This window comes from Peromyscus leucopus, chromosome 17 (assembly GCF_004664715.2).
Source record: "Peromyscus leucopus breed LL Stock chromosome 17, UCI_PerLeu_2.1, whole genome shotgun sequence".
Taxonomy (NCBI): domain Eukaryota; kingdom Metazoa; phylum Chordata; class Mammalia; order Rodentia; family Cricetidae; genus Peromyscus; species Peromyscus leucopus.
This window is the reverse complement of record NC_051077.1, coordinates 14942772-14955372: the sequence shown is the minus strand read 5'-3', so window position 1 is coordinate 14955372 and position 12601 is coordinate 14942772. Positions and strand designations below refer to the sequence as shown.

The following is a 12601-nucleotide window of genomic DNA, read 5'->3' as shown; positions in this document are numbered from 1 at the left end:
TGTAAAGAAAACCCACCTCTTTAAGACTTCTTATTTCTCTCCTTAATGCATTAGCCGCACTGAGGAACACAAAGTGCCTGCTGGTTCTAGTGTTCATCTCTGAGACTTTTGTGGCTTCTGTCTTGTATCCTTCCTACATTTATAGGAGAATTTCTCTTCCATAATTGCCACTAAAATAACTGGTATGATTTCCCTGTATTTATCCTTTGTAACTTCACCCATTGTAATCTTTGTATAATCTTCTTAAACATTGTTTCCTAAAGTTCTTGTTTTAAATAAAAGCCTGACGCTCTTTATTGCATGACAGTTTCTCCACTGACATCTGGGTGTAAATTCTTTCAGAAGCTTGAGGACACACATTCACTACTGTCACTTAGAACTTTCTGATTCTTACATTTATTGGGCAACTTTATTTGGTAAAGATAATGTCTCCAACTTCCTTTTTTATTCAGGGCATTCCCTGCAATGGGCTTTTATTAACAGAATCCTCACCTTTCTCTTCAGCAGCTCCTGTGTTTTCTCCACTTTCTTCAGGACCCACAGACACTCGAGCACTCCACTTGGGTTGAAATAGCTCAAAGATGGGCTGATAAAATTAGCATGAGTAAGGAGCTGCCCAGATTTCCCAAGAACTTTCCAGGAAAACATCACAATTTCTCAAAAACAATTATAGATAAATAAAAGTTGCATGTACAGAAAACTGAAAAAAATTAAACAGATCTTTACATATGCTCTCTAAACACATCTATGTTTTCTTTCACTTGGTAATTGACCATAGAAGTCCAGAGGAGACATGATTATAGAGGAATCATACTATGCATCCTTGAACAAGAAGTTAACTTCAGAATACCTAACTAATATTTGTAATAATCACAAACCACTGTAGAATATTATTTTAAGATATGTTACATTTGTTTGTGCTGTGGAATATTTGTTCAATGAGGTTACTAGTTAATATATAATAATCAAACTTGTAGTCACATTTGGTATGTTTTCAAGGTTAAATAGATATATCTAGATAAATGGTCTTCAAACCTTTCAAAGACCTACAGAATCAGGCATTTAAAATGTTTTGTTAACTTAGGGCTTTTCATGACAATGAGACACATCTGCTCCTGGCAGCACCAATTTACTTCAGAGATGATGGGCACTGGGGAAACTGCTTATGGAGTTTGATTTCATTGTAGCAAGGTTAGCCACAGGGCAAAGAAACTGCTCTTGTCTTTGACTATTGACAGTGTACTGTGCAGACTGGACATGCAGGACTCACAGGGGAAAAAAACAGTTGAACTTTGTCAATACAGGCAGGACACACCTTCAAATTCATGCTTCATTGAAAAGTCTGCCAGATATTCTGGACCTGTAGGCTGAAGATGGATGCCCCAATGCTGCAGAAGAACTTTGGGTGACTGTCCAGGCAGCCAAATGTCTCTGTTGTTAGATAACATTACATCCTTCTGGGTCTTTGATGGAGTTGAAGACTAAATAGTTATAGTTTTCCTTAGCTATGACAGAAATTAAGTGTAAATCTTTGGATTCACTAAGACAGGATAGATAATGCATTATTTTCTCTAAATATGCTGAATACAGATGGACTGCATATTGTAAATGTAATTCTTACTTGATAACTTCTTTTGTTGTACATAGTTTTACTACGTTAAAGTTAAAACCTTTCTTTAGACAAAAAGGAGGAAATGCTGTAGATTATTATTTTAAGATGTGTTACATTTGTTTGTGCTGTGGAATATTTGTTTAATGATGCAAAGATGTGTTGCATTTGTTTGACTCTGTGAAGCTGTGTTACTGTGCCTGTCTAAAACACTTGATGGTCTAATTAAAAAAAAAAAAATTGAACAGCCAATATCGAGGAAGAAGAAAGGATAGGCAAGGATAGCAGGCAGAGAGAATAAATAGAAGGAGAAATCTGGGAGAAAAAGAAAGGGGAACATGGAGAGAAGGATGCCAGGGGCCAGCCACACAGCCACACAGCCAGCCACAGAGTAAGAGTGAAAATAAGATACACAGAAGTTAAAAAAAGGAAAAAGCCCAGAGGCAAAAAGTAGATGAGATAATTTAAGAAAAGCTGGCAAGAAATAAGCCAAGCTAAGGCCAGGCATTTACAATTAAGAATAAGCCTCCTTGTGTGATTTATTTGGGAGCTGGGTAACAGGGCCCCCAAAAGAACAAAAACCATCAATCACAACAAACCACCAGAATTTTGAAAATGTATGTGTGTCTGTGCCTGTGTGTGTGCCTATGTGAGCCTGTGCCTGTATGTGTGTGTCTCTGTGTGTGTGCCTGTGTGTGCCTTTGCCTCTGTGTGTGTGTGTGTGTGTGTGTGTGTGTGTGTGTGTGTGCCTGTGTGTGTCTGTATTGGTGTCAATCTCTAACAAGGAGCTTTGCTCTGTATTTGTCGTAACAGCACAGAAAACTCAGGAAAGGAACAGGACATTTTTACAGAAATATTTAATAGACTTTTAAAGGGAAGGAATCACCTTATCGACCTTGAACACACTCAAAACTGCAAAAAACAGCTCTTACCAACTATAGCCACACATTGCTTCCGGAATTTATAGGATATGTATTGCTTAAGGTTACTGTCAACATGTTGGCTGCTCTCAGCAAACGATTACCATAACACATACATATATACATACATTATTCTGTCCAGGGGAATGGAATGGTACATAGCTTAAAATTGATGCTGTGCATTTAGCTCAGGTTATAAAGCTGACTGGACAGGAAATCCAAAGCACAGTAAGGTTGGTTAAATTGTTCTCTTAAAGACCAAGTAAGCTTAAATAAGCTCAGCACATAGTAGGATATTAGGCTAAGTACATGGTCATAAATGATCACAGGGCATATTACTAACTTGTCTGCAAGCTCCAGCAAAAATTGAGTCTCTTTGGGGTCAAGAGACATTTTGAGAACGACGTATCACCATAGATCACTATGTTTATATATCTTCCTGTTACAATTTTCAGTCATTGGGAATGATCATCAAATCAGGCTCAGGGAGGATCACTCTTCTACTGTTCATACTTGGTCATACTGTTGAACTTGGTCACTAGTTCAAATCTGGTCTATCTCTGTACTAGGTAAGATGTTACAGAAATGGAACTCCAGCAATAAAAAAAAGGTTGTGAAAGAAATCCAAGGATAAGGCTGAGGAGGAGTTAGTTGCTGTACATTCTGAAAATGATATGCATGGCACAGTTGGCAAAAGGTCCTAAAATTAGATATTAGATATTAGACATGGTCTCATTATTCGGTAGGATGGTGTGACCATAACTGCCTCAGCCCATGTTCAACATCACCAATGAGAAGATCTTAAAGGGAAATGTAAATTCCTGAGTACCTTCCACTGCTTCTTGTCACCGCCACACCTCCCTGTTTGTTCTTTCTTTGGCCTCCATTGTGCAGTTGTGGCTCCTGGGAGATGCACTGTGTGTTAAAATCATGCGTTAACACAGTGGAATAACCAGGATCATCTACTTACCCACTGATACAAATGTTGAAAAATAAAGTGATCGAGAACCGGATTTTTAATTTAACAATAAAAACACTCATGTAAGCTTAATATTCAACTAGCTTGGGAAATGTGTGCCGTTATCTAGAGATTCATATAGCAAATTGGTACACAAGAGGAGGCACAATGTTGAAGTTAAGCATGCACAAGTGGTTCCGAAAAAAAGAAAAAAATGCAGCTTCAGAAACAAAATGTACAAGTTATGTGGAATCACGTGAACATTGCAGGCTATTGCTATGGCCCTTGGTTACCTCCACAGATGGAAGCTAAGTACATACTACTGAAAACACCATGGGATGTTTCTCAACCTTCCTAATGCTGTGACCCTTTAATACAGTTCCTCATGTTGTAGTGACCACCAACCATAAAATTATCTTTATTACTAGTTTATAACTGTAATTTTGCTACTGTTGTGAATGGTGATATAAATGTCTAACATGCGGGATAGCTGATATGTGACCCTCCCCAGGGGTCACAACCCACAAGTTGAGAACCACTGCCTTAGAGAGTTGCTCCCCAAAGGCTCTTCGTCCCTTTTTCTTTTTCTCTTCCGAGAGAAACCTGTTATCTGAATCTAACTAACTACTGTATCGGCCACTCATGGATTCAGCTTTATGAGCTGAGACCGTGAAATCTCTTCCCATGTTATGTTTGGGTCTACCTGCCTAGACCACAGGTACCATATCCTCCTATCCCCACACTAACATACCTACCTAAAGTGTCCTTTTAAATAAAAGGGTATAATGACTCACATTAGTTGTAGAAAATGGCTATTTCCCCAGGGACTCATGCCTTGGTGGGGTATGGATTCACTTTAGCATTGGCCCAAGTTCACCTTGAGCAGAAAGCAACCATATGATTTGTGCGGAGGCCCACAGAGATTTCCTAGTGAGATCTGAGCTTGCTTTACTCAACAGAGCTACATTAGAGGATTGCTTGACCACGTGTGTGGTTACCAGGTGATTTGAAGGGTCTGCACTTGGATGTGCGGTGTGCTTTGATCTAGCAAGGGGAGGTCTTTTGGTATTCCTTTAAAAAGCCCTTTAGAAGAGACAGAAGGGGCCAGTGGATAAGGACCTAGGCCCTTCTGAGTGATCCTGTGTTTCTATCTGTCTCTCTCCCTTTTATCCTTCTATCTAAATATTTCTCACTTCTCCCTCTTCAAGAGTACCTTGGGGGAAAAATGGGAGTGGGCCTCCCACAGATTTGCTTCAATCTTGGCTAGGAGAACCCATCAAGATGGAAGCAACCATATGACTTGGCCACCTTGCTAATGATATCATAAAGATGACGTCACCCCCATCTTGGTTAATGTTACCACATGGCACAGGCCAAAATGGTGACACTTGTAAAACTTAATGGTCCCACTCAGCCCTCTGGGAATCACTACAGTCCTTATATTATCAGACTAAAGAGAAAGCATCAGACATCTAAGGTGATGTTTTTTCTCTTAATTTAAATGTTTTGTTTTGATAGTTTTTTTTTCATGATGCATTTACTGGCTTCTAAGAAGAACGTAAAATTCTTGCCAGCCATGTGCTCCCAACACTGACATACTAACAAGTAGAGCTACCAACTTGAGATTCACAGATCCCAACAGAGACTCGAAGGATAAATCGCCGAGGGCTGCAGAAGCTGCTGCCAATGAGGCACAGCTATAGTAAGTAGGCTTTGCTGCACCTGGATGCCTCGTTATGAAAGAGAAACTCTACATAGAGACCTTTAGTAAATATATTGTTGGATGGGGCAAAAACAAAAGCAGACACATGTGAAACAATGTATTGAGGCAGGGAAAGAACGTTTTATCTCAGTTAGAGGAAAATGGGCCTGGAAATATCGGACAGAAATAGCAGGCTCAACACAAGGGAAATCATGCCAACCACCTGAGACTAGGAAGCCATGGATCTTAGAGAAGAACCTGCTGCCACTACTTCACTAGACCAGTATAACATCTACCTGAATTTTAAATGTTTGTCCTTATACACACAGATAACTGTAGCGCTCACCCCTCATCAAAGAAGTTTCTCTTTGTAATAAACAGGAGACTAACCCTGAAAACGGTAGATGTAATTCTGAATGGTTTTATTAAATAAGAAACACAGAGCCAAATGCAGAGTTAAAAGCCCAAGAGGTCAGAGCAGTAGCTAAGAGCTGAGACCAACACTGCCTTCTTACCCCTCACTGCCGTCCTTCCCCTGAGAAAGAGACCTACTTCCTGTGTAGACCTACTTCCTGTGTAGACCTACTTCCTTTTTAATTGGCTTTCTGTTCTGCCTTCTCATTGGTTGTAAACCCAACCACATGACCTCCTCGTCACTGCCTGTCTATACAGACCTCCAGGTCTCTATGGTTGGTATTGAGATTAAAGGCATGTGTCTCCATGCTGGTGGTGTCCTTGAACACACAGAGATTCTGCCTGCCATGTGTTCGGGATTAAGGGTGTGTGCTACCACTGCCAGACTTCTGCTAAATGGCTTGCTATCAGCTCTGACCCCCAGGCAACTTTATTTATTAACATACAAGTACAATCACATTTCAGCACAAATAAAATACCATAGAAAATCACAAGTTGTCTAAATACAGAGAACAAATCTTAGGATAAGAGAATAGAAAATTAAGCATAAAAAGTAGAGAACATACCAAACATTGTTTCTTGAGTTTTTACTAGGTACATGTTCTGGAATGTATTGGATATGAACAAACACGTCAGTGATGGTCATACATAGGAGCCTTCTTAAACTGTTTGGGAAGGTAAAGAGGAAGGAAGCCCAAGAGGAATGTGGAAGGCAGGGAAGAATTGAATGGAAGGAGCCACACTATCCATGACAACAATGTGTATATACGCAACTGGACACAGCTGCTTATGTTTATCTAGTGTGAAGAAAATCTAGCTCCATAAGACCTGGTATTTCCACCCTAAATGCTCCACCAGTAGTAAGGAATGGAGGAGGCCTGGTGACTTCATTCTACTCCTAGTCTCTTAAATTAGACTTTTTTATGCTTCTGTCTTACATGTTTCCTATATTTCTAACACAACTGACTTTCATTTTGTAAAGATGCTTTCAACTATATACAGCAGCCTCCTTTCCCTTTATATACTGACTGCAATCCCTCCCATTCCAGTCTCTGTTCCCTCTTCCGAAATACTCTTCCATTTCCTCAAATATCTCATTTTAAACAAACCTCTGATGATTTTAATCCTACTTTAGCTCCCTCACCAACTCTAGAAATGTAACCTCCTACAGAAGCTTAAGAAAAGATAAAGATTAACGTCGTGTATTATTATACTATTTGCTCCAAGTTAGCATACATGCTGAGCAAAGGATGTTTCCATCTTCCTGTTTTCCTGCAAATGGCTTTTTAATTAACAGAGTTCTCACCTTTCTCTTTAGCGCCACCTGTGTTTTCTCCACTTTCTTCAAGATCCATAGACACTTGAGCACTCCACTTGGGTTGAAATCGCTCAAAGATGGGCTGATAAAATGAGCATTGGTAAGGAACTGCAGAGAGGTTTCCTGACACCCTCCCAAGATACAGCTAGACTTCATATCAAAAGCAACTAGATATAAATAAAAGATGCATTGCAGAAAAACGTATGTGATGAGATCCTTACATTATGCTCTCTATATTACATCTTCATTTTCCTTCATATGGTAACTAGCCATAGAAGACCAGGGGAGACATCATCATAAACAGTCTGCAGAAGAGTCTGCACTGTGCATCTTCAAGCAAAAAGTGCACTTCAGGATGCCTGGCTAGTCCATGTAATCATCACTTAACCACCCAATTTTTAAACAAATCTTATTCTCTTGCTGTGACAAGATGGGACATTGAGATTTACATAGACAGAAACATCTCCTATCAAAGGAAGAAATGTCAAAGGAAGTGAGCTGTTGAGAATAAACTGAACACTGTTATAGTTGGTCCTCTTGGAATTAAAGCCCTAAACAAATTGGGTAAATTTTTAATCGAGAAAAACCTGGCTACTCGGAGAGACCAGGTCAAGTCTGAAAATCTTCTTTACCTTACAGTTAAATAAGAGCATGAGATTATTAGATATTCCATGTCAGGTTCCCTATTAAGAGAGAACTGTTAAAAGTGAATGAAGCATTAAAAAGGAATGATAATTAAGAAATTTAAAAACTAATTGCATAATGGAGGCATGATGAGCAAAGGCAGCCAAATCATATGAACATGTTCATGGCTAGAAAAGTTATTTAAAACATGACATGGGTGACCATTTAGAAAACTGGCTTTTGTAGTGACAACACAATATTGAGATGTCCCAAATCATCTCTAAATCACTACAAAAGAAAGCAGTGTGTGTCCAGTGTTATGGCAAAGCAAAGAGGTATAGAGTGTAGAACACATTATCTGCCTCCACACATTTATAGCACACTCTGCTACCCCCGGGGCCCCATCCCTCAGCTTGTGGACATGGGCAAGGTCCCTAAGAATCATTTTTGTGACATTGCTGATGACCTCCCATTTGCTCTTCTGTGTTAGGACTATTTTTTCTTATATGTTTTTGTTGCACATAATACATTTATAATTTTTAAGTACCAGAAGGTGTTTTACAGGGTGACTATAGCTCTAGTTCCATTCTCCACACCATTTTAATTTTAATTTTTCAGATGATTCTCTAGTTCCAGTTTCCTAAGCACTAAGGTCATAGGTGAGCACCAGCCTTCCCATGAGCCCTTACTCTCAGCCTTATAGTTGAATGCCCATCTCAATTTATTCTAACACCAAGCAAAGCCAATGTATAATTTTGTATTATATTTGCTGATGTCCATCACTGAATTAATGATAACATTAAATGTAATTACATGGAGCACAACCCAAGAGGGCCCATGCTAGAAGGCAGCATTCTATTGAGTGTTAGTGGGGCCCAATGTACATCCCTATAGACTCACACACATGAGATGATGAAGGCAGCGAGAGTCCAAAGGAAAACAAACCCTTACCCTCTGTTATGCTGCTGGTTAGTAGGAAATCTTAGGTGAATTTTTCAGTCATTAGGAATGCTCATCAAATTAGGCTCAGGGAGGATCACTCTTCTACTGTTCATACTTTAGACCACTTGGTCACCAGTTCAAATCTGGTCTATACTTATCTCTATATTAGGTAGATGTTACAGGAATGGATCTCCAACAATAAGGAAACGTTAAGAAAGAAATCCAAGGATAAGGCTGAGGAGGAGTTAATTGCTGTACATTCTGAAAATGGTATGCATGGCACAGTTGGCAAAAGGTCCTAAAATTAGATATTAGATGTTAGACATGGTCTCATTATTCAGTAGGATGGTTTGACTGTAACTGCCTCAGCCCATGTTCAATATTCACCAATGAGGAGAATCTTAAAGGGAAATGTAAATTCCTGAGTACCTTCCACTGCTTCTTGTCACCGCCACACCTCCCTGTTTGTTCTTTCTTTGGCCTCCATTGTGCAGTTGTGGCTCCTGGGAGATGCACTGTGTGTTAAAATCATGTGTTAACACAGTGGAATAACCAGGATCATCTACTTACCCGCTGATACAAATGTTGAAAAAGTAAATGAAGAGTTGGGTTTTTAACTTGACAATTAAATGGTTAGACTCACCGTAATATTCAACTAGGTATTTACTGGCTTGAGAAATGAATACAATTATCTAGAGAGTCATATACCAAATAGATACATAGGCAAAGGAACCATGTTACAGTTAGTCAACACACGTTGAAGATGCATGCACAAGTGATTCCACTAGACACAAACTAGCCCTACTTTAGAAACAGAATTGATTGGTATCGTAGTTTGAAAGAAAATGCCCCCCAAAGGGAGTGGCACTATTAGGAGGTATGGCCTTGTTTAAGTAAGTGTATCACTATGGGGGGGGGATGGGCTTTGAGGTCTCTTTTGCTCAAGTTTCCCTCAGTGTGACAGTCAGTCGTCTCCCTGTTGCCTGCAAGATGTGAGACCCTCAGCTGCTCCAGCATCACATCTGCCTGCGTGTTGCCATGCTCCCTGCCATGATGATAATCGACTAAAACACTGAAACTGTAAGCAAGACCCTCAATTAAATGTTTTCTTCAGAAGGGTTACTGTGGTCATGGTGTCTCTTCACAGTAATGAAAACCCTAACTAAGAGAGTTGTTACACGTAACCAAATACTGGCATACTGCACACTGTTCTCTACCTGGAGAGAGGGATGTGTCTAGGCATTTTCTTCATAATTACACATCTTACACTTCGTATCTCCTTCCTATCTGAAATGTTTTGCTCTACTTTTGGACCAGCCTCTTCCTTCTTATAAAAATTCACAATATCTGAATTCTTCCTGGATAATAGTTCTCATCCTCCAGGTCAGCATGCATGCTTTTCTTTTAACTACTTTAGAAGTTTATCCATTTTTCAAAAATTTCATTTTCACTGGAGCTGTCAGTTATTTCTTTGGATTGTTTTAACTCTTTTGCTCTTGGCCTACTGGTGACAATGTTTAAATCATCTTTTGTAAAATTAGTATCATACTTATTTTAATAATAATCACTTCTTGGGGTTTTTCTAGGCTTGTGTATGCTCTGGGATCTGGAGGATAGAGAAGTATGTCAGTGATGATTCTACACAGGTATTGCCTGAGGTGACTCATAACCAGTGAGTTTATGGAGGTTGAGGAGGAAAGCAAGAGTGTGGAAGCCAAGGAAAAGAGAGGCAGGGATGTATTGGAGTAGCATTACATATTAACATATTTACATGTTTGACTGGCCATAGCTGTTTATCTACTGTGCAGAAAACCTAGATATATAAGACCCAATATTGAAGCCCAAAATCCTCCAAGTAAGGAGGCATGCAGGATGACTTCTAATTTCAGGCTCCTACACTCTTTGGTGCCCTACCTTATAATAAATCTCTCTAGATATCAAATACAGCCACCCTTCATTTTGTAAAGAATTTATTTGCACACTCTTCGCTATACACACCTGCATGACTCCCTTCATTTAATCCCTGTAATTTTGACTACTTTAATCTTTGTCCCTTCTTTATAAACACTCTTCCATTTCCTAGTACTTCTCATATTGAGTGAAGACTTTAATACTTCCAATCATACATCAGCTCTCTCAGAGACACCTTCAATGACGTAACTTGTTGGAGGCTTGAGAATATACACATTTTGTCATGTAAGACCAGTTTTTAGCTCATGGCTATTGGCTGGGCAGTTGTCTTTGGTGAAGAGAGCAGCTCCATCCTCATGTTTTAACAGGCATTGCTTGCAACGACCTTTAGTAGAGTTCTTACCTCTCTCTTCAGCAGCTCCTGTATTTTTCACTTGTCTTTCAGGATTCACAAACACTCGAGCATTCCGTTTCAGTTGAAGTCGCTCAAAAATAGGCTGTTAAAATTAGGACTAGTAAGGACTTGCACAGAGACTTCCTAACTACCCTCCAAAAACATCACAATTTCCTTTCTTAAAAGCAACTAGACATAAATAAAAGAAGCATGTCCTGAAGAGTAAACATAGGTATGTAGATAGGTAGATGATAGATAGATAGATAGATAGATAGATAGATAGATAGATAGATAGATGATAGATAGATAGATGAGAGATGATAGATGGATAGATGGATAGATAGATAGATAGATAGATAGATAGATAGATAGATAGATAGATAGATAGATAGGGAGATTGGGAGATAGATGAGAGATGATAGATAGATAGATAGATAGATAGATAGATAGATAGATAGATAGATAAGGGAGAGAGATAGAGAGATAGATGATAGATAGATAGATAGATAGATAGATAGATAGATAGATAGATAGATAGATAGATAGATGATAGATAGATAGATAGATAGATAGATAGATAGATAGATAGATAGATAGACGAGAGAGGGGGAGGGAGAGAGAAGTTCTTATATATACTTCTTAAATCACATTTCTATTTCTTCATACAGTGACTGAACATAGAACTCCACTGACTTACGTTTTTACTTTGCAAGTAGTTAGAATTTGAGCAATAATTAAAAGATTTTGCAAGAAATCCAAGGATAAGCTTAGGAGCTAATTACTGTAGATTCTGAAATCAACACAGATTGTACAAATAAAGACAAGAAGGATGCTGAAATTAAATATTAGATGATGGCCTCATTTTTATTTAGGGCTGTGCAATATAAGACACCCCCCCTTTACCAAAGAGAAGAATCTTGATGTGAGAATGCAAACTCCTGAATACCTTCCGCTGCCTCTTGCCACAACCACACCATCCTGTCTGTTTTCCCTCTGACCTCAGCTGTACAGTCTTGGCTCCTGACAAATACATATGTGTAAAGTCAGCCAAGAAAGCAGTGAAATAAATGCTATTAGCTACAAAACCTTAGATACAAAAATTTCAAAGTGAACAACAAAATGTTGGATTTTTATTTTGCAATAAAATTTTGCAATAAAAATGTTCTATTAATCTTGATATCAACCAGATGTTTTCTGATCCAGAAATAAATGTCATTATCAAAAGCTTCATAGATCTTATATATAGACAGTAGGATTCACCATATTCATCCCTTTATATACATGACAAAGATATATGCACTTATTATTCCAGTAAACAGAAATGAACATGTTTCTCTCTCTTAGTGTACAGCTCGCATTATTTTATATGTTAGAGAGGTGTCTTGCTATCAGGTGATAGACTCTACTATTTAGTGAGCCACAACTGCTTTTCATTTCTTCTGAAAGTGCTATACACTATATGCAGCATACTCGACCACAAAGGGCATCCTAGGCACTGGGCCCTTAGCCTGCGTTCAACCCATCAATGGTTAACTTGGCCTGATTCCACTGTATCGCTTCTTACACTACGGTGTATCGGTCAAGATGCTTTCCTGACATCTCTAGCATAAAGTATAGAAGGCGATAAGTAGTGCCCTCTCGATTCCCCTGTGGATCTCCCTCTTTTGGTCGGCCACTACACATTGGAGTTGCACACACCTCGTTTGTGGTCTAAATTTCTCCATCAGTTCATCCTCTATAAAACACTGCATAATCGGTATCTCATAAGCCCCTCAAGATTATCCTTAACACACTTTTGAATGTGCAAAT

At 38.9% G+C, this 12601-nt stretch overlaps 1 protein-coding gene across 1 annotated transcript in view; it reads right to left on the bottom strand.

Annotated features, from left to right (window-relative positions):
- The window catches only part of LOC119089191 (cell cycle progression protein 1-like), a 56502-nt gene extending 44690 nt beyond the window's left edge, over nt 1-11812 (bottom strand). The window contains exons 1-6 of the mRNA XM_037211564.1: nt 11739-11812; nt 10802-10895; nt 8917-9002; nt 6910-7003; nt 3359-3444; nt 493-586 (exon numbers count right to left, since the gene is read on the bottom strand). Coding sequence (XP_037067459.1) covers nt 493-586; nt 3359-3444; nt 6910-6958 — 229 coding nt within the window. The 5' untranslated portion in view covers nt 6959-7003; nt 8917-9002; nt 10802-10895; nt 11739-11812. The remainder of the gene's footprint in view (nt 1-492; nt 587-3358; nt 3445-6909; nt 7004-8916; nt 9003-10801; nt 10896-11738) is intronic.
- Nucleotides 11813-12601: the final 789 nt, after the last annotated feature.